Source organism: Camelina sativa, chromosome 12 (genome assembly GCF_030686135.1).
Source record: "Camelina sativa cultivar CO46 ecotype springtype chromosome 12, ASM3068613v1".
Classification (NCBI taxonomy): Eukaryota; Viridiplantae; Streptophyta; class Magnoliopsida; order Brassicales; family Brassicaceae; genus Camelina; species Camelina sativa.
In genome coordinates, this window is record NC_141891.1 from 40,686,090 (window position 1) to 40,707,518 (window position 21,429).

The window sequence follows — 21,429 nt, forward strand, 5'->3', positions numbered from 1 at the left end:
GAGAAGAAAACATCAGTAAAACCAAATAAGGAATCACAAAGAAAGAGTTTTGAATTCAATGTCGGTCTTACCACCTCCTAGAAATTTTTTAGGTTTGGTAAGTTTTAGCTATTATATCCACAATGACATTTTAGTTTTACGACATCATTTTTCCCATATCAATTATTAAGCTTAAATCATGCTATACGAATTTCCTATTTGCAAGAGATTTGATGAGTCCCCAATTAGAGGAGCCAGGCGTTCTAATCACAAGATCCAAAAATTGCATAATTTCATGATTCGAGGGAATGAAAATAAGTAAAGTAGAATATAATCTATTACCTAAAACCGAGTTAAAAAAAATAAAAACTTCATAGTTTTTTTTTGTAGACATTAATACTCCTAAAAATCAAGGGTTCATTTATACCTCACACACACTCTACTAGTATAAATTAACCCTCTTTGAGATCATTTTAAACACATGTTCACAAAGAAAAATCATTCTCAACACTCAAAACATATTTATATATACTTTCATTATAAAAAATGGCTCAAAAAATCTCAATTGTTGTTGCCATTATCTTCTTTGGCTTGATAATCATGTCTTCTTCTTCGGCTAGTCGATTATCAAATTCAAACAACAAAGAAAACAAAAAGGGGATGGTGATGAAAGAAGAAGATCCAAAAGAGTTACCACAGTCCATAGACTGTGTCCAGGCGGCAAAGGGTGTGGAAGCTAGTTTTGAAGCAGCTGGTGGGTTGAATAAAGGAGTTTCTCTCGGCTGGAACGGTCCTTGTTGCAAAGCTTTGTTTCATCTTCCAAGTAGCTGTACGCCCAAATTGTGGAATGGAAATATAATAGTAGGTATCGCGATTAGATTTGGGTGTATGATCTCTGGACCCAGACAACAAATTTAGGGAGGTCAAAAATATTACTGATTAATATTTTGGTTTTGGAAAATAAGATGTGATCATTCACGTCAATGATGTAATCTTCCAGTAATATCAATAAAAGATATAACCATTGTTTTAGTTTCTAATTTTCCTGTCCAGTATCACTCAGACGCGTTTCTACTACCGTGGTTAACCAAGTCAGCTTTTATATCAAAGAGAAAAAGAAAAACAAAAAGAGTTTGCTAGAAAATAAACTCCTTTGTTCCATAGTTCTACAATCGAAATGCTAATAATAAAAATAGGAAAAAGTTTACTAATTCTAGCGCAAATTCAGATTCGAATAATAATATTATCTCTTGCTAAAGTTCAATTCCAAGGTATGTATGACCCATATCTAGGAGATATTTCTACACTTTGATACAAAGCTGACACATGGTTGAAGCCTTAGACATAGATACCAACTCCTTAACCATCATGAGATCATTCTCGGTGCCTCTTGAATAAATAGAGATTTTAGCATTCTTCAAACAACGAGCGTTTTTCAGAACGTAAACCGCAGCTTCTATCTCTTCAAATGTTCCTTCGTAGCCTACCCACTGAAACGTCTCTAGATGGAAACTCAAGCAATTAGGAACCGAGCTTGGTTCGGATACTGGACACGGTCGATCCTCGACAATATAGTTGGGATCTTGCTGAGTAAATAAACATGAAGATATTGTATTAGTTTATCAGATCAATTCATCAAAAGCTCTCAAAACAGATTATACTAAGAAATGGAAATTGTGAGCTTACATGTTTGAGCTTGAGAGCTCGTAAATTAGGGAAATCGTTCAGAAAACTCATAAGTAGTTTCGACTTAAAGTTGTCGTAAGTGTCTAATTCCAGATGAAGAAGTTGCTTGGAGATGAATCTATCATGAAGGTGAAAAGCCTGCACACGAAAACAAGGTTATATCCTTAGTGTTATCTTCAAAGAAAACACAATATCTAGCTTGCGGGAGAAGAAAGATATGTTACCATTGAAGGAGACAAATCTAGCGAAAGATGTTCAACTGAAGAAACAACTCTCGGAAGCTTCTCATTTTTTGTCAGGTTAACTTTAACATCTGCCTCCACCAATTTCAGCATATCCACAATAAAACTGAAACTACCTACACGATCGAAGATCTTTAAGTACTTCAGCGAAGGAGCAGTAATCTCGACAATCGTGTCATCATCATGATAGAAGCATTGTTTTTTAGTGAAGGATAATCTGTGAAGAGAAGGAACTGATATGGAGAACACAATCTTGCCTTCACTGCAAAGTCTGTGAATGAAGAGGTCTTCAAGAACAGAACAAGCCGATAAAAGCGAGGTAAAAGATTCTTCGCACTTGAAGTTAACACATTTGAGATACAAACTTTTCAAGGACCGGAAGAAAACAGGAGATTTAACAACATCAAGAAGAATAGGACCTTGGAGTTTCAAGACAACTAGTGTTTGTAAGACATTAAGGTTGTTTGGGAAGGTGATAGCACTAGTATAACAAGGATTAGTAGTAGAAGTGATTGACATCTCAAGGAGAGTGGAATGAATTTTTGGGAATAACAGAGAATCTAAGGAATCAGAGTGTTTCCGAAGTTTGAGATTTAGGGTTTTGATAAGCGGAGCATCATGTAAATGCAAAGACCTGCCACAAAATTGAACAAAAACTCCAATGTTGGGACAAGATTTTTCATCATATACAAGATTTGGCAACATCTTCCATACATGTTTCCATCATTTAGACAATTGACTTGTGGACATTGCATCGCTTACCGGGATTAGTGAGAGTATTCGGAAAAGCAAATCGTTAGGTAACTCACTACACGAAAACATGCAGATTGGGACTACTTTATGTGACTGAATTTTTAGTCGCAAACTTTTGTGACCGTTTTGCGACATTCTTGTGACAGGCTAACGACAACAAAAATACTAGACGTAAAGCAGTCGTAAATTTACGACACCAAATTTCAGTCGCAAACTCGTTGCTATTATGCGACTGTTTTGGAACAATGTTTCGACAATGAAATGTTAGTCGCAAAATAATCGCAATTTATGACGAAATAAAGACTGAAGATTTAGTCGGCAAGAAGACTCGCAAAGCTGTCTTAAAATCACGACGTATTTGCCACTTCTAGTTTGCATTAACAGTTGTAGTCACAAATCAGTTAGTCAATGATGTCGGTAAAAAACGTGGGAAATGTGGAAGTTTGCGTTTGTATTGAACATTTGCGACCTTTAATTTGTCTCTATTATGTGGTAAAAGAGTGATAAACCAGTCGTAGTTTGCGACGGTTTTGTTTGTAGTTGCAAAGGCATCGCAAAAAGGTCGATCAGTGATGTCGGCAAAAAACGTTGTAAATATTGAAGTTTGCGTTTGTACTGAACTTTTGCGACCTGTATTCTGTCTCTATTATGTGGTTAGAAAGTGACAAAAGAGTCGTAATTTGCAACGTATTCTTTTCAGTCGCAAAGTTTACACTATATATATCACATCGCTCTCACCCTTATTCATATCGCTCTCATTAGTGTGTAAGTAGAAAGATGTAAGAAAAAAGAGTTTTTTTAGAGGAGAAGAAAAAAAAAAGAATTTTTTAGAGGGAAAGGAAAAAAAGAAAAGAAAGAAAGAGTGTTAAAAAAATATGTGGAATTCATCTCGAGAGTGAATATATAATCGGATCGATGGAAGAACAAATAATATCTCTAAAGAATTTTTGGCGGGGGTGGAGCAGTTCATGAATTTCGCAAACAGCCTGCCTATAGCACAAAACAGTGGAGGTAGGTTTTACTGTCCTTGCGTAAAATGTCAGAACGATGTTATTTTGCATGGTACGACAATATCTAATCATTTGCATAGTAAAGGATTTATGCCAAATTATTATGTATGGTCTGAACATGGTGAAGATTATGACGTGCTAGGGGTAGGAACCAGTAGTCATTATCCTAATACAGATTATACTACTACTGGTAGTCATCATGGTAGTCAACCTGGTAGTCAACCAATAGGATTTGAAGGAAATGTATATGCTGAGATGGTGAATGATGCATTTCATGGTACCACGCCTTTTAATGAGTATAATGAATATGAAAGTGGATATGATCATGGATATGATCATATCCATGAAGAACCCACTCAAGAGGCGAAACGGTTCTATGACATGTTAGATGCTGCAAATACTCCACTTTATGATGGATGCCATGAAGGTCATTCGCAACTATCATTGGCGTCTAGGTTCATGAACATCAAGGTAGACAATAATTTGTCTGAGGCATGCATGGACGATTGGGCTGAATTGTTTACGGAGGTTTTACCAGAGGGTAATTAGGCTACTGGTTCATACTACGAGACAGAGACTTTAGTGCGAAAGATAGGATTGCCATACCATACAATTGATGTATGTATAGAGAATTGTATGCTCTTTTGGAAAGAATATGGGAATTTGGAGCATTGCAAGTTCTATGGGAAGCCAAGGTACAAAAGTAGTGGGGGTAGAACTAGAATACCCTTCAATCGTATGTGGTATCTACCTATTGCTGATAGATTGAAGAAGATGTACCAATCAGAGAAGACCGCATCATCAATGAGATGGCATGCTGAGCATGATTCAAAAGATGGAGTAATGTGTCATCCATCTGATGCGCCTGAATGGAAGAATTTCCAACATTTACATCCCACATTTGCGCAAGAGACACCTTCTTGATCGAATTGTTATTTGCGACTGTTTTGCCACCTTCTTGATCGAATTGCTTCTCTTTAGCGACTGATTTAAATTAATCAGAAAATTTTTCAAATATGAATGCAAAACATGTAGCCTTATACTTTTCTACTTATATCTGACGTATATTATTTACTAAATTCTTAAAACAAAATCAATAAAACACCAAATTTGACAATTATGTTTATATCTTCCAAAAGATGTATTAAGGTTACATTTGTTAATTAAGTAAGAGTAGTGAAGGTTGTATATATTTACAAAAACAGTTACAATTTATACTGTTTGATCTTTAATCAAAATTTAACTCTTAAATGAGAGTATACATGATCAAAGAGTCATATCTAATATGTTTACTCATTTACAAAATATATTTAATATTTTTACTCATACACTAAAGTCACAAAACAGTCACAATAACAGACTAAAGTGTGACTAGGGTTATAATTTGCGACTGTTTTGTCACTAAGTAGATTGTGCATCTGTTTCTGTCAGTCGCAATAGAGTCTTAAAGTACAACTATTTAGCGACTATCTTACATTAATTTTAGAATTTTACAAATATGAATACAAAAAATGTCAACTTATACATTTCTACTTATATCTGACATCTAATATTTACTAAATTGTTATAATCACATCAATAAAACACCAAATTAGAAAATTATGTTTATATCCTCCAAAACATGTATTAAGGTTACATGTGTTTAATTAAGTTAGAGTAGTGAAGGTTGTATATCTTTACAAAAACAGTTACAATTTATATTGTTTGATCTTTAATCAAAATTTAACTCTTAAATGAGAGTATACATGATCAAAGAGTCATATCTAATATGTTTTTGGTGATGAAATCTTAAAAATATTATTACTTATGTTTTAGTGTCACAAATCAGTCACAATTTGAGACGTAAGGGTGACTGGGTTTATAATTTGCGACTGTTCTGCCACTAAGTATAGTTTTTGTTTAATGTTTATGATAGTCACAAAATAGTCTTAAAGTACCACTACTTTCTTACGGATTATAAATTTTCCCAAAATTTAGTGAAACTATAAGCGGTAATAATTTTCCCCCCAGATTAAAAATTCCCCCCATCAGATTAAACTCGTAACCCTTCTTTATTTCCCGAAACCCTCTTAGTAAATATCGAAACCCTCTTAGTTATTTCTCTCTGTCTTTTCGTCTTCTAATTCAGTCAAATTCTCCTCTTTTTCTCTTAGTTTCCGAGTTCTTCTCCGATAAAATCCGGTGGTGGTCGTGGTGCTAGATCTGGCGGTGGTGGTCGTGGATCTGGCGGTGTTGCGAGACGAAGTAGAGATGTCGCTTCGTCGTCTCACTCCTCTAACCCTTCCTCTCACAACGACACTTCATCACACTCCCAACATTCTCAACCGTCGCTTTCATCTCAGTATACACAAGCATCATTTCCCCAGTATTCTCGACAAGCTTCTCCTCAGCCCTAACAACCAGGCTTTCAACAACAGCTCCACTCCCAGATGCAGCAGCCACCACCACCGCATGCTCATGTTCCGGTGTATCAACAGCCGGCTCCTCAGAATCTGGGATACCAACCGCCGCTTCACAATCTTGGATATCAACCACCGCTTCACCATCCGGCTTATCCACCACCGCTTCAGAATCTGGGGTTTCTGCCGTCGGCTCCTCAGAATCCGGTGTATAACAGCCGGCTCCTCAGAATCCAGGATTCCAACCGCCGCCGCCTCAGAATCAGGACGATCAAGAGCATCCATCACCAGCTCAGAATCAAGACTTCCAACAGCAACTTGATAATTTGTTTGCACTTCCTGGTCGACACCATCTTCCAATCTTGAGTACGCTTCCCATCCCGACACTCAAAGCATATGGTAAAATATTATTTTCTTTTATTTTATCATTTGATTATCGTTCAGATAAAGAAGTAGAAGAAAGTTTTGTGTGTTGTGTTGTAAAGTATAAGTGTGTTGTCAAGTTTGATGTGTTGTGTTGTGTTGTGAAGTCTGGTACAAAGTTTCATAGATTATTGTTTGGTTCGTTTTCTTATTGTTTTCAAAGTTTGGTTCGTTTTCTTAGTTGTTTTCAAAGTTTCTTAGTTGTTTTCAAAGTTTGGTGTGTTGTGTTGTGTTGTGAAGTTTGGTTCGTTTTCCATTAGATTATTGTTTTGTGATTCATTCGTTTATGTTTGATGGCTTCTAGTTTATAACTTAACACTCTCATATTTATGTAACAGGTTTGGACGAGACAAAGGAAAGCTATCTCGTGTTATTTCTGGGATTTTGAAACAAGGTTTATTATGGTGGTGAATGATGATGAATGTATGCAATGGTGAGATATGAATGGAATGATGGATGGGTGTTTCAATTCCCCTTATGCTGTTGAAGTATAAGAGGTATCAATCCTAAATGAGTGTTTGTGAACAATTAAGATATGCATATGAATCTAAGTTAAGACAAATGTAAAGATTGCTTGTCACTAACAATCCTAAGATGAAAATGTAAAGATGCAGAAAGTTAAGACAAATGTAAAGACCGAGTGTAGGTCGAGTGGGAGGTCGAGTTGGTTAAATCCGGAAAACAGAGCAACACAATAAAAACAGAGCAATGCAAATACGAATCAAACAACAAGCAAGCAACAGGATTAAGACTTTAAAATCAATAAACAAAGAAGGTCCTGAGGATGGATTCATGGGATGAACTAATCATTGTGGTTATCTAACTTGGTCAACAAATCTCAAGCAAACTTTGAGCTAACCTCTAGACATATAAATCTAAGACAAGTTTCTCCCACTCTCATGGTCAAGAAACAATCAAACCTATGCAATTCTAGACTTGTTCTCACAAAGTAAAGAATCTACACAAGCAGGCATTAAGCAATACATCTCAAACCAAACAAGACCTCTAATCTCTTAGCAAGCTTAATGGTAAGCTCTAGATCTAGCCTTATCTATGCTTCTTAAACATTGGTGTGATGCTAAGAAGCTTGAAATCAGATCCTACCCTCTCAGATATAGGATCAGCATTAAGAACATCTAGCCTAGAAGAGATCTCAGAATTCTAGAGATCTCATTATGGAGGACTGATAACTCTCTAAGTTATATGTTTTTAGTATCCTTTTTTGTCCATATTTTGCATTGTTTATACCCTTAACTTAGCATTTTTAGGTCATTAACTGTAGGAATTCACTTTTACGCCATTTAGGGTGTTGCATTCTTGCATTTGCATACTTTGGATGAAAACAGTTGCTTTAGAGCCTAAAATGAGGAGAAACAAGGAAAAATTCGAGCATTTAGCCGAAGGAGCCATCGAGCTGAAAGAACAGTCCGAACCCCAACACGATCGAGGAGGATCCAAGAGCAGGAAGAACAACCCGAAGATCTACCCGAGGAGTAACCCGACCTTATCCTCGTGTACCCCATCGAGTAGGCACTTGGGCAGGACTGGGAAGCTAGGTCAAAGGGGTTTCCATATATAAACCCCTCCTCTCCTTCCTCGCAAACGAGCACGCCGCAGACCCTCAAACCAGAGAGCGAGAGCTTCTGTGAGAGAACTGAGCAAGTCAAAACACTTTTCACTTTTTGTTAGAATTTATTTCATATATTTTTATAATTTCTTTAGATTTCTATCTTGTACTCTTATTTCTCTATTCTATCGTTTTAATATAATGCAATTTTCGTTCATATATGCTTTTATGTTTCTTGCTATGATTTCCGAGTAGTGTAGTAAAGTTTCTAGGTATGGGAGAGATGATTTCGTGTTCTTGATCGGTTAGGATGTCTTAGTTTGATTGTATGTGTTTAATAGATTCCCTTATAGATTGGTGTTCTTAATGCTATCAACAAACCGAGAGGGTGAGATTAGATCTAAGGTGTTTTACCACTGAGAGGTGTAGATGAAATGCTTGAATTAACCAATGCTAGAGGTTTTCTCACATAGCCTAAGAGCTTAGATGAGTAAGGGGTTTACTGACAATAATGAATCGGTTCTTATTGCCTGCTTGGTTATGTTTCTCCGATGAGAGTTGGGTAGGGGAGTGATCAAGGTTGATTGTTTCTATCACTAGAGTGTTTTAACAAGATTTTAGAGATTCATCGTCTAGGGAATATTTGCTTGAGGCATGTAAGACATCTGTATTGGTTAGGAACACTTAGCAGTCGATTAACCCATCCTTAGAAGCTTTCATATCTTAATGGCTTGCATTTTATTTCATCACTCGATCCTTTACCCGAACAAGTACACGATCACATGCTTCGAGTAACCCCTCGAGTTGTTCATACTTCATTTGCTTACTCGATCACCCCACCGGTCCTGTACTCGAATGCTTGCATCGAGTGCTTAGGTTGTGTGGTTCCTTGTTTATATTCTTTCTTTATTTATTCTAGGATTGTTTAATCAAAACCATCTTTTGCTTGGCTTGACTTGCATTGTTCTGATTGCATCCTACCTGCTAGCATTAAAAAACCATTCGGATTGATAACCCTTTGTACTACAACTGCATATGGAATTGATACCCTGGGTGAAAATCTCGCTTATCAATTTGGCGTCGTTACCATTTGGTTGAATTTTAGTTTGCTACGTTTAGGATTTTAGAACTTGCTAGATCAAGTTCTTTTATCTATATTGGTTCGGAATATGACTTGTTTGCTTTCGTTTTTGTTTGTTTTGAATCTCAGGTACAACCCGAGCACCCACCCCACCCGTCACTCGATCACCTGGATCGGGTTGACCCTCTTGTACACACTCGGTCACCTACCTATGCATGCAAACACGATCCAAGGGTAACCAAAACCTGAGTCCATTCATCGATAACATCGATAGACCAAGGTTAATTCACCAACAAGAAGTTCAACAACCGCAACCAGCAACCATTGAGGAGACAATGAACAATCAGAACGGTCCACCAGCTCCTCAAGCAAGGACCAACATAGAAGCTGGAGATGCTCCATCTACTCATACTCAAAGGAATGGCATTGTGCCACCTGCTGTCCAGAACAACAATTTTGAGATCAAGAGTAGTCTCATCAAGAGTAGTCTCATCCAGATGATACAGAGTAACAAGTTTCATGGATTGCCAATGGAGGACCCATTGGATCATCTGGATGAATTTGATAGGCTCTGTAGCCTCACCAAGATAAATGGAGTTAGTGAGGATGGATTCAAACTCCGACTTTTCCCATTCTCTTTGGGAGACAAAGCGCACCTCTGGGAGAAATCACTCCCCAAGGAGTCCATCACCACTTGGGAAGCGTGCAAGAAGGCGTTTCTGGCCAAATTCTTCTCCAACTCCAGAACCGCAAGGCTGCGGAATGATATTTCCAGCTTTGTTCAAAAGAACAATGAGACGTTCAGTGAAACTTGGGAACGTTTCAAGGGATACACTACCAGATGTCCTCATCATGGCTTCAGCAATGCTTCATTGTTGAGTACACTTTACAGAGGAGTGGTCCCCAAGATACGGATGTTGCTGGACACCGCAAGCAATGGTAACTTCCTCAACAAGGATGTTGATGAAGGTTGGGACCTAGTGGAGAACTTGGCTCAATCTGACGGGCATTATAATGAAGAATACAATCGCACTGTGCGATCTACTGGAGAGGAAGATGCCAAGTACAAGAGGGACATGAAAGCCCTCAATGACAAGCTCGATAAGCTCCTCAACCAGCAGCAGCATATTTATGCAATATCAGAGGAAGAGCAGTTTTTTCAACAAGATGGGGAGAATGTTTAGATAGAGGATGTGAACTACATCAACAACCAAGGAGGTTACAACAAAGGGTACAACAACTACAAGCCGAATCCGAATCTGTCTTACCATAACCCGAATGTTGCCTATCCTCAAGACCAACTCTACCCATCAGCAGTTCAAAGGAACCAGGTCCAATAGAAGCCTTTTGTTCAATACAATCAAGGCTATGCCCCTAAGAAGCAATATTCTAAAAACTACCACCTACCCATTTCACCACCTGGATTCCAACAACAACAAGGACCACAGAACCAATCACAAGAAGCTGACCTACGCGGCCTAATTCAGCAGATGAGTCAAAATCAGGCATCCGGTGCTATGGACACCGCAAAACGTTTTGCGGAGATGAGCAACAAGATCGATTCTGGATACAATGACTTGACTGCCAAGTACGATTCGCTCAACACTAAGCTGAGGTTCCTAAAGGGCCACCACAACAACCAGCCAGCTGCAAAGATCAACCAGCTCCCAGGTAAAGCTGTTCAGAACCCTAAGGATTATGCCACTGCCCAAGCCATCTTCCTTGATGATGACTATGAGGATTACCTCACTGAGAACAGTGATATTCAAGATGGGGAGGATATGGATCACTATGGGATAAATGAAGCCAAGCACTACATATCCGAGTATGAACCCGAGCCTTCATCCGAGGAGACTGATCGAGTTAATGATCGAGCACTAGTTCGAGAGTCACAAATTGAAGAACAACCCGAGGTGGAACCCGATGACCTACCCGATGATGGTGATCGGATGATACATCGAGTAGATGTTCAGATGACAGATCAACCTCAACTACTTGTAACAGCAGAAGGGGAACTAGAGGAAAGGTTCAATGCTGCACTTGACATCCAACTAGAGGCGCTTGCAGAGCGTATGGCCAAACGTAAAGCTCCACCTCCTAAGCTGTTGCCACCACACGAACTTCAAGAGGAAACCACCAATGAGGCAGCTCGGCTGGAGAATGAGATTAAGGAAGCTGTGAAGGAGATTGGGTATGAGATTCTCAGGAGTGAAGTGTGCTTAGATCCTGAACTGCAAATCGAGGAGAAATTGGAGGATCCTGGCTCTTTTACTTTGCATGCTCAATAGGACTTCAGATTTTCAAGAACTGCTTGTGCGACCTAGGAGCTTCAGTTAGCATTATGCCACTGTCAGTTGCCAACAAGTTGGGTTTCAGTAGTTTTAAACCGAGTAGTCTGTATTTGGTTCTAGCTGATAGAACAATCAGACATCCGATTAGGATCCTGGAAAATTTGCCTCTCAGGATTGGAAGGGTGGAAGTCCCTACTGATTTTATGATCCTTGATATGGATAAGGAACCAGACGATCCACTGATCCTATGGAGACCATTCTTGGCAACAGTAGGTGCATTGATTGAGGTGAAGCAATGCAAGATCAGAATTGAGCATGGGGAGCACTTCAAGATGGAGTTTGATGCAAGAAAGAAATTAAGAGGCCAACCATTGATGGTCAAGCTTTTTCCACTAAGATAAAGCACAGAAAAGTCAAACATCTTGAAGAAGTCAACACCACATTTGTTGTGTAACCTGGATAAGACTTGGAGAATGAATTGAATCAGCCTGCTACAGCGGAGAGGATTTCAGAACCTCTCCCTCCTAGATCCCATGTTTAAGGAGCATGAAGAGTAAAGCTTAGTGACTTTAAACAAGCTCACTTCGGAGGAAGTCTGAAAGGTATCCTTTGTTTTGTTTTAAGTTTTATCTATTTATTCTACCTGATTTTCTATTTTTGCATATTTATTTATAAAAAAAAAAAAAGTGAAAAAGGAAAAATTGGGGAACCCGAGGCTCAACCCGACACCGTACTCGACGCGCCTGATCGTGTCTTTACACGGGTGGTGAGTGGAGTCCGTTTTCCACAAACCAAGCCCACTCTCGGTGAAGCCCAAGCTGCTAACCCTACTCTATTTAAAGGTTTCAAACCCTTCTCCCTCAGCAGCATAAACTGATAAGTCTCTCAACCCTAAAGCTTTTTGTTTTCCTACTTTCAATTCTCTCTCAAACTCGAGTGATCTTTGATTTTTGGGAACTAACCCTATTAATCTCAAATTTTAGCTTTTCTTTCTTCTCAAGGATTCGATAATGGAGCCGAACATGAAGACCTACCAAAGAAAGGGAAGAAGATCAACCTCCACCGCTGCTAGAACCGGAGGTGATGCCGTCGAACCTCAAGAATCCCAAGGAAGAGGAAACGTTCCGCATTCCCAACCGCTGGCTGGACGTTTCGCTTCTCCAACCCGATGCTCAACCCGATCCGGTGCTCGAGCAACCGATCGTGTAGACCACCGAGTTTGCTCACCGAGTCTGATGGCGAGTGCTGTTCGCCGATCTCCTCGACGTAGGGACTTGTCTACGTCCGAGAAAACTGTTACCGACCCTATGGAGGTCGATTCTGATGCTGGTGGAGGAGAGCAAGAGGAGATCCAAACGTCTTGGTTAAGGAGCAGAGCTGCGGTTGCAAGAGGGAAGAGACCAGCTTCTGAGAAGGCTGAGAAGGTGGCTGAGAGAGTGGCTGAAGAAGAAAATAGAGACACAGAGGAGGAGAACCGCGAGCGAGAAGAGGAGCAGAGAGAACGCACACGACAAGCCTCACGGAGGATGAAGCAGAAAAAAGTGGAGACTCCGGCAAAACTCTTCAAGGTTTTCTGCATTATGAGTTTCGTTGGTACCCGCTACCCTCGCCGAGAAACGATGAAGCAGATGGGCATCGCTAGAGATGTCGAGTTCCTTCTCGACATGTGCCACCTGGGCCATATGATGCGAGCTCACCTCGAAGCTTATGAGGAGGAGACGGTCCACTTTCTCTCAACATTGAGGTTGCACTACTTTGAGGACCACCCGAACCTACTATCCGATGGGGGGGATTGGGTTCATCACCTTCTCCGTGATAAACAAAGAGTACCGACTTACTTTCAAGGAGATGGAGAAGCTGTATGGTTTCAAAGCTGGGAGTGGAGAAGGAATGGAGGTGAGCAAGGAGGAAATGAGGTCCCTATGGCTGACAATAGATGACAAGCTCCCCTACAAGTCCACAAGCCCCAAATTCGCTCAAATAAGGAGCCCTGTTTTGAGGTATTTTCACAAGTCCCTCGCATGCACTCTTTTTGCTAGAAAGGAGACTGGGAATGTGAATGATCATGAGTTCTAGACAATGCTAGGGATGGTACACCGCTAGATTGAGATGTTGCGGATACTAGTATGGTCTTTGTGCTGCTCGATAAGTTCCTCTACCTCAAGTTATGGGCTATGAAGAGAAGAGTAGGAGGCGGAGAGATCTCCATTGGAAGACTGGTTACACCAATTTTGGTGGCTTGTGATGTACCTTTGAAGGGAGTAGTACACGATCCGAGATGGATGGACATCAACTACCTCATGCTGGCGAGGTACTTAGTTTATGAGAAGCCAAACGACATGCTGCTCTTCAAGTTTGTCCATCCAACCGCCGGAGCCGCCCAAATGATCCTGCCCACTGTAATGTGCACTAAGGTCCAGCTGGGGGACAACATCGACTTTGCACCACCTTTGGAGGAGCTGTAGAATCCGGAGGAGTAATCCGAAGCTGAAAAGAGAGAGGCAATCGGGCAAGGACAGGGAGATAGCTCGAAAGATTTTGACTTTGAGGAGTATGTTTTCTCTCAAAAGCAACCCGTTTGAGTGAGGGAAGCCCATAAGAGGATCAGATGGCTGAAGAGGATGAACAAGTTTTTGGTCAGAAAGGTGAAGGATCTTACCGGTTCGGTGAAGACGATGTGAGGTCAGATCAAGGAGCTGCAAGACAAGGCAAGCTGTGCCTCAGCTCCTACCTCGGCATACGCACCAACATGGATGGGGAGAAGCGGACCGGTAGGAGGAATTCGAGGACTGACACCTCCAAAACCTCACAGAGCATAATCCCAAGCTGAGGAGAATATCACACGACATGAAGTATTGCGGAGAAGCCATTCAGGCGCCTATCCGATGCCTAACCCAATGCGATATACGATGCCCTATCCGATGCACCCATCGAGCACACAATCGGGTGATTACTCAGGACTCTTCCCTCCACCTTACCAGATGCCATACACGATGCCATATTCGATGCACCCTGCGAGTGGCTATACGGGTGATCATTCTGGACCACTTCCACCATACCCATCGTATTACCCGATGTCTTACCCGATGAGCTACACGATGCCCACCACGATCAACCCTTCGGATGCTGATCCGAGTAAGTCGTCCGTGCATATCACCGAACTCTCTGACGAGCAAATCCCGACAGCTGCTGAAACCGGTGACGACCCTGGCTACACGTTGGCGTGTATGGAGGCTGCTACAACCTCCTTCTTCACCAACCCATGAGGTACCACATTCATCCAACTCTTGTAAATAACATTGCATTTAGTTTGATTTCATTTTGTGTGATTCTTGGATTCTTTTTCAGACTTTTATTTACACAGAGACTGTGTAATTTAAGTTTGGGGGAGGGTCCTAGAATGTATATAATATTGTGTTTCATTTTCTTATTTTCTTATTTCAAATTTTTGCGTGCTAGTTTTATTCATTTGAGTCTGCATCTATGTGCATTGAAAAACCCAAAAAAAATATGAAAAATAAAAATAAAATAAAAAAGAGTGTTCATGTAGTTGCATTTATATATTAGGATTGAGTCTAGTTTGTTTCATATAGGATTGTTGCATATGCATCTTAGGGGACAATGATTAAAACTACCTTGTTTAAAATCAAACCTTAGGATTGAAGCTATAGCCCTTAATCACAGTTCATTGTTGCTAGATAAATCTTTGGAAAAAAATGAAAAAATCTTTGTTTAGAACCTTGTGTCTTTTGAATGCTTCCTCCACTTGCTTGAACATTGGAACATCTCTATATTATTGGACTTAATTTGAACTTAAATTGTCTTGCTTATGGAATTTGAATACTTGCTCATGGTAACTCTAAATTCGGGTTAGCACTCCATTTTTACCAATCTTTTCGTTTAACCCGATTCGTTTTTCCTACCCATGAACCCAAACCTTTCTTTCAAACCTTGTTGTGAATTGTTGAGTGAGGCATTTTTCATTGTGCTATAGGTTATGAACCTTGAGACTATTGAGAACGACAAAGAACTGCCTCTTGATTTAGCTAAGTTAGAATTTTGAACTACCTGTTAGACTCGGTTTTGAAAGATAGGTGGTTAGCATGTTTATTTGGGTTGGGTTGAGGAATAAATTAAAAAAAAAGAAGTCCCTAAGGTTAGATTCAATTAGCTCTAAGTCTCTAAGTAAAAAAAAAAAGGGAAAAAGATCTTGTTATCGTCTCCTCAAAAAAAAAGAAAAAATATATATATACATATTAGGAGTTTAGCAAAGAAAGAAAAGAAAAAAAAAAGTAGAAGAGAGCTAGATGTTTAAAGTTTAAACCTTAGGGATTACAAAAAAAAAAGAGTTAAAATCAAGGTTGTGGGTAGTTTAATTCTAGGGGGTTTAAATAAAAAAAAAAAAAAAAAAAAGAAAGTGAATGAGAAAAGGGTAGATCATCAAGAGTTAAGCTTTGTATGCCCAAATTGTTCACAATCTTAGATAGTTTTCACAACTGTCTAGCATTCCTTCTTTTGAGAGAAAACCTCCCAAATAATTTGTTTGAAACCACCTTACCAAAAAACCTTACCCTTGAAACCGATTGAGCTTGATTCACCTTCCATTTGCAAGAATTCGCCAAACACTTAATTGAATGTGAAAGAAATGTTCTTTACTTTTTAGTTGGAGGTTGAACTAGATTGATGCATGGTAATAAGCATAGAAAAATATTTGTAAGTATGTTGATTGATCTTAGCACCGTTAAACTATCTTTAAGGACTATAGCTTGAATCCTTCGCTTAGCATATACATGTTATGAGTCCCCGTTTTCAAACCGCACCCTCCTACTTCCAAGCTAGAGGACTAGCAAGATTTAAGTTTGGGTGTCTGATAAATCTCTAATTTACATGTTTCTAGCATCCTTTTTGTCCATATTTTGCATTGTTTATACCCTTAACTTGGCATTTTTAGGTCATTAACTGTAGGAATTCACTTTTAGGCTATTTAGGGTGTTGCATTCTTGAATTTGCATACTTTGGATGAAAACAGGTGCTTTAGAGCCTAAAATGGGGAGAAACAATGACAAATCTGAGCATTTACCCGAAGGAGCCATTGAGCTGGAAGAACAGTCCGAACCCCAAAACGATCGAGGAGGATACAAGAGTAGGAAGAACAACCCGAAGATCTACCCGAGGAGTAACCCGACCTTATCCTCGTGTACCCCATCGAGTAGACCCTCGGGCAGGACTGGGAAGCTAGGTCAAAGGGGTTTCCATATATAAACCCCTCCTCTCCTTCCTCGCAAACGAGCACGCCGTAGACCCTCAAACAAGAGAGCGAGAGCTTCTGAGAGAGAACTGAGTGACTCAAAACACTTTTCACTTTTTGTAAGGATTTATTTCATATCTTTTTATCATTTCTTTAGATTTCTATCTTGTACTCTTATTTCTACTCTATCGTTTTAATATAATGCAATTTTGATTCATATATGCTTTTATGTTTCTTGCTATGATTTCCGAGTAGTGTAGTAAAGTTTCTAGGGATGTGATAGATGATTTTGTGTTCTTGATCGGTTAGAATGTCTTAGTTTGATTGTATGTGTTTAATAGATTCCCTTCTAGATTGGTGTTCTTAATGCTATCAACAAACCGAGAGGGTGAGATTAGATCTAAGGTGTTTTACCACCGAGAGGTGTAGATGAAATACTTGAATCAACCAATGCTAGAGGTTTACTCACTTAGCCTAAGAGATTAGATGAGTAAGGGGTTTACTGACAATAATGAATCGGTTCTTATTGCCCGCTTGGTCATGTTTCTCCAACGAGAGTTGGGTAGGGGAGTGATCAAGGTTGATTGTTTCCATCACGAGAGTGTTTTAACAAGATTTTAGAGATTCATTGTCTAGGGAATATTTGCTTGAGGCATGTAAGACATCTGTATTGGTTAGGAACACTTAGGAGTCGATTACCCCATCCTTAGAAGCTTTCGTATCTTAATTGCTTGCATTTTATTCATCACTCGATCTCTTACCCGAACAGGTACATGATCACCTGCTTCGACTAACCCCTCGAGTTTTGTTCATACTTCATTTGCTTACTCGATCACCCCATCCGATCCTGTACTCGAATGCTTGCATCGAGTGCTTAGGTCGTGTGGTTCCTTGTTTATATTCTTTCTTTATTTATTCTAGGATTGTTAGATCAAAACCATCTTTTGCTTGGCTTGACTTGCATTGTCCTGATTGCATCCTACCTGCTAGCATTAAACAACCATTTGGATTGATAACCCTTTGTACTACAACTGCATAGGAAATTGATACCCTGGGTGAAAACCCGCTTATCAAGGACCTAAGAGAGGTCACTATCCAGTACATCTCTTGTCCTGATCCTGCAGAAAGCGCAATGCGACGAATGCGAGTCATGCAAAGCGAGGCTGATAACCTCATGGAGAAAACAACAAATTCTATACTCGCTGCCAGCCCTGTGACAAACTTACCTAAACCTCTCTGCAACCCAACGGCAGAGGTCGGCACCCAAAACCCTCTATCACCTACTTCTTCTCCTCTGCTGACGGAAAATCACCAGACAGGAACTAGCAAACGGCCTAGAGGTCGTCCACCTAACAAAAAACAGCCCAATAAACCGATTCATAAACTCTTAAGAGCAAAAACTAAGAAAAGAAATTTTACCCAAGGCTCTCCTAGGAGAATGGGAGATCCCAAAGGGACAGACAAACCGGGTCCATCGAAACAACCACACAGGAAAACACAAAGACCTCCCTCACCAAGAAACAAACAAACTGCCCAAGGGGAACAAGCACCGCTCCAATCCTCCTCTGGGGATCCTCCGAGAATCACCTTAATACTTGCAAGCAGGAAAAAGAAGGCGGATTTTCAGAATCTCCAAACCCCTCTTCCTTAAGAATGGTGAGTTGGAACTGTTGTGGTTTGGAGAACCCCATAACAGTCCAAGGACTAAAGGACATCAGGAAACAGATATGTCCTGACCTCGTTTTTCTGATGGAAACAAAGAATCCTTCTGAATTTGTCCTAGATAAACACCATTGCCTTGGGTACCCTTGTCACCACCTAGTTCCCCCTCAATCACCAGGATCAGGAGGATTTGCACTACTCTGGAACCATAACCTGGAGGTTGAGATCCTGAGCTCCTGCCAAAACATTATTGATACTAGGATTAAAGCAAAAGGCAGAACATTCTACTCATCCTACATCTATGGTGAACCGGACAGAGAAAAAAGGATTGGAGTATGGAATAAGATCAAATTGCAAGGTGAACACAGAACCGACCCATGGTTTCTAACAGGTGACTTCAATGATATTATCAATTGTAGCGAAAAAATGGGAGGTCCACCTAAGTCAGAGGGCTCCTTCTCAGACTTACGCTCGCTAATGTCCACCTGTGATCTCTACAAACTGAAACATACTAGAAATTTTCTGTCATGGAGAGGTCAACGGTACACACACTTGGTCCGATGTCGACTAGATAGAGCAATGGCAAACAGCGAATGGGCTATTTGTTATCCTTCAGGGCGCAGTGAATACCTCATATTCAAAGGTTCTGACCATCAGCCACTAGTGACCTCTTTCAACCCTGTCAGAAAGAAAAGAAGTGGATTATTTAGATATGACCGGAGGCTTAGAAACGAACCGGAGGTTAAGAAACTTCTCATGAAAGCCTGGAATTGCACCCCCACTAGCGGATGTTGATAAGAGACTCCAACAATGTCGAATGGCAATTATCTCCTGGGCAAAGGAACAACATCTTAACAGCCAGATTAATATTAATGATCTAAAGAACCAACTAGAGGAAGCAACGACAGATGAGTCCTGCCCTCAAGAGGAATTAAACTCCATAAACCAAAGGCTCCTACTTGCCTATCAAAAAGAAGAAGAATTCTGAAAGCAGAGAAGCAGACAACTCTGGTTAGCCCTCGGGGATAAGAATACTGGCTATTTCCATGCTGCTACAAAAGGAAGGAAAGCAATCAACAATATTTCGGTTCTAGAATCGGAACAAGGCAATGCAGTATATGAGGAAAAGGATATTGTGGAGATCATTTCCAAGTACTACCAGGACATGTTTACCTCTCAAGGAAGCCTGAGTAGTGGGATTGTTCACGAGGCTATCAACCCATCGGTGACACCAGAAATGAATGAAACTTAATCAAACTACCTTCCCATGAGGAAATCAAACAAGCTTGCTTTGCGATTCACCCGGATAACGCACCAGGACCTGATGGTTTTTCTGCAAGTTTCTTTCAAACAAACTGGAACAATGTGGGAGACAAAGTTACGGCTGAAATCCTTGATTTCTTCATCACGGGCGAGCTCCCCCTGAAAATAAATCACACACATGTCAGGCTAATCCCGAAGGTGACAGGTCCAAAGAAAGTCTCTGATTATAGACCAATCGCTTTGTGTTCAGTTTATTATAAGATCATTTCCAAACTCTTGACAAAGAGACTCCAACCTATCCTCAACACATCCATCTCCCAAAACTAATCTGCCTTTGTTCCTGGAAGAGCTATAACAGACAATGTCCTTATTACCCATGAAACACTAGACTATCTGAAAAACTCCGAAGCTAAGGAAAGATGTTTCATGGCGGTGAAGACGGACATGAGCAAAGCTTATGACAGGTTAGAATGGGATTTCATTCGAGCCACCCTTGAGAGAATGGGGTTTCACCACCAATGGATTACATGGATAATGCAATGCATAACCACAGTTAGCTACTCTTACCTTATAAATGGTCAAGCAAAAGGTAGGGGGAATCCTCAGAGAGGTATCAGACAAGGAGATCCACTATCTCCATACATCTTTATCCTGTGTAGCGATGTCCTTTCAGGACTCTGTAAAAAAACACAAGAACAAGGGAGGTTAGTAGGCATTAGAGTAGAAAAAGGCAGCACGCGAGTGAATCATCTTCTATTTGCAGATGATACCATGTTATTCTGCAAATCAGACCAGTATAACTGCAGACAGCTCCGATCAATCCTGAATAAATATGAGCAAGCCTCAGGTCAGCGCATCAATCAAGACAAATCATCAATCACTTTCTCTGCAAAAAACAAGAAATGAAGTCAAAATCAGGGTGAAAAGAGACCTTGGAATCACAAAGGAAAGGAGACAAGGTAAATACCTTGGCTTACCAGAGCTATTTGGTCGAAAGAAAAAAGATATTTTTACCATGATCGTTGATCGTATAAAACAGAGAGCTATCAGCTGGTCCACCCGCTTACTCTCCTCGGATGGGAAGTTAACTCTCCTCAAGTTAGTTCTGGCTATCATGCCCTCCTACACAATGTCTTGCTTAAAATTACCAACATCCCTCTGCAGTCGTATCCAATCCGCCCTAACACGCTTCTGGTGGGACTCCAACCCTGAAAAGAAGAAAATGTGTTGGCTATCATGGGATAAAATGACTCGATCTTACAATGAAGGAGGTTTGGGTTTTAGGGATATCCAAACCTTCAACGATGCACTCCTAGCAAAAAAAAGCTGGCGTATTCTCTCCCAATCCAACTCCTTATTAGCAAAAATCCTCCTGGGGAAATACTGCAAATCCTCCTCACTCCTAGAATGCTCTGTGCCTTCGAATGCTTAACATGGATGGAGAAGCATCTGTGCTGGTAGAGATCTATTAAAGACCCACTTGGGAAGAGTTATTGGTTCAGGTCAAACCACCCCCATTTGGGGAATCCCGTGGCTTTCACTGACAAAACCTATATCTCCAATGGGTCCACCAACTAGCTGCAGTGCTTCCCTCAAAGTCTCTGACTTAATGCATCCAACCTCTGGAGAATGGAACACTGACATCATTCAACTCTTGCTTCCCCTCCATGCGTATGACATCCTTTAACTCAGACCAAGCAAACACGGAAATATGGACAAATGGGCATGGTTAGCAACAAAGGGTGGTGTCTATTCAGCTAAGTCAGGTTATTTCGAAGCTATTAATGCAAAGAAAACACCTATCAACCTACACGAGATACACCCT

At 40.3% G+C, this 21,429-nt stretch overlaps 1 protein-coding gene, 1 non-coding gene and 1 pseudogene across 2 annotated transcripts; 1 reads left to right on the forward strand and 2 right to left on the reverse strand.

Annotated features, from left to right (window-relative positions):
* Positions 1-1,280: 1,280 nt before the first annotated feature.
* On the reverse strand, positions 1,281-2,795 carry LOC104734003 (putative F-box/FBD/LRR-repeat protein At5g56810 pseudogene; annotated as a pseudogene).
* Positions 2,796-9,892: 7,097 nt separating this feature from the next.
* LOC147933406 (small nucleolar RNA R71) lies at positions 9,893-9,999 on the reverse strand. The gene has a single exon (XR_015576818.1). It is a non-coding gene; the product is annotated as a small nucleolar RNA R71 (small nucleolar RNA).
* Positions 10,000-18,332: 8,333 nt separating this feature from the next.
* Positions 18,333-19,593, forward strand: LOC147933407 (uncharacterized). Its single transcript, XM_087477441.1, has 2 exons — positions 18,333-19,082; positions 19,336-19,593. Exons 1-2 carry the CDS (start codon positions 18,333-18,335, stop codon positions 19,591-19,593), a joined length of 1,008 nt encoding a protein of 335 aa, XP_087333567.1.
* The last annotated feature ends 1,836 nt before the right edge of the window (positions 19,594-21,429 follow it).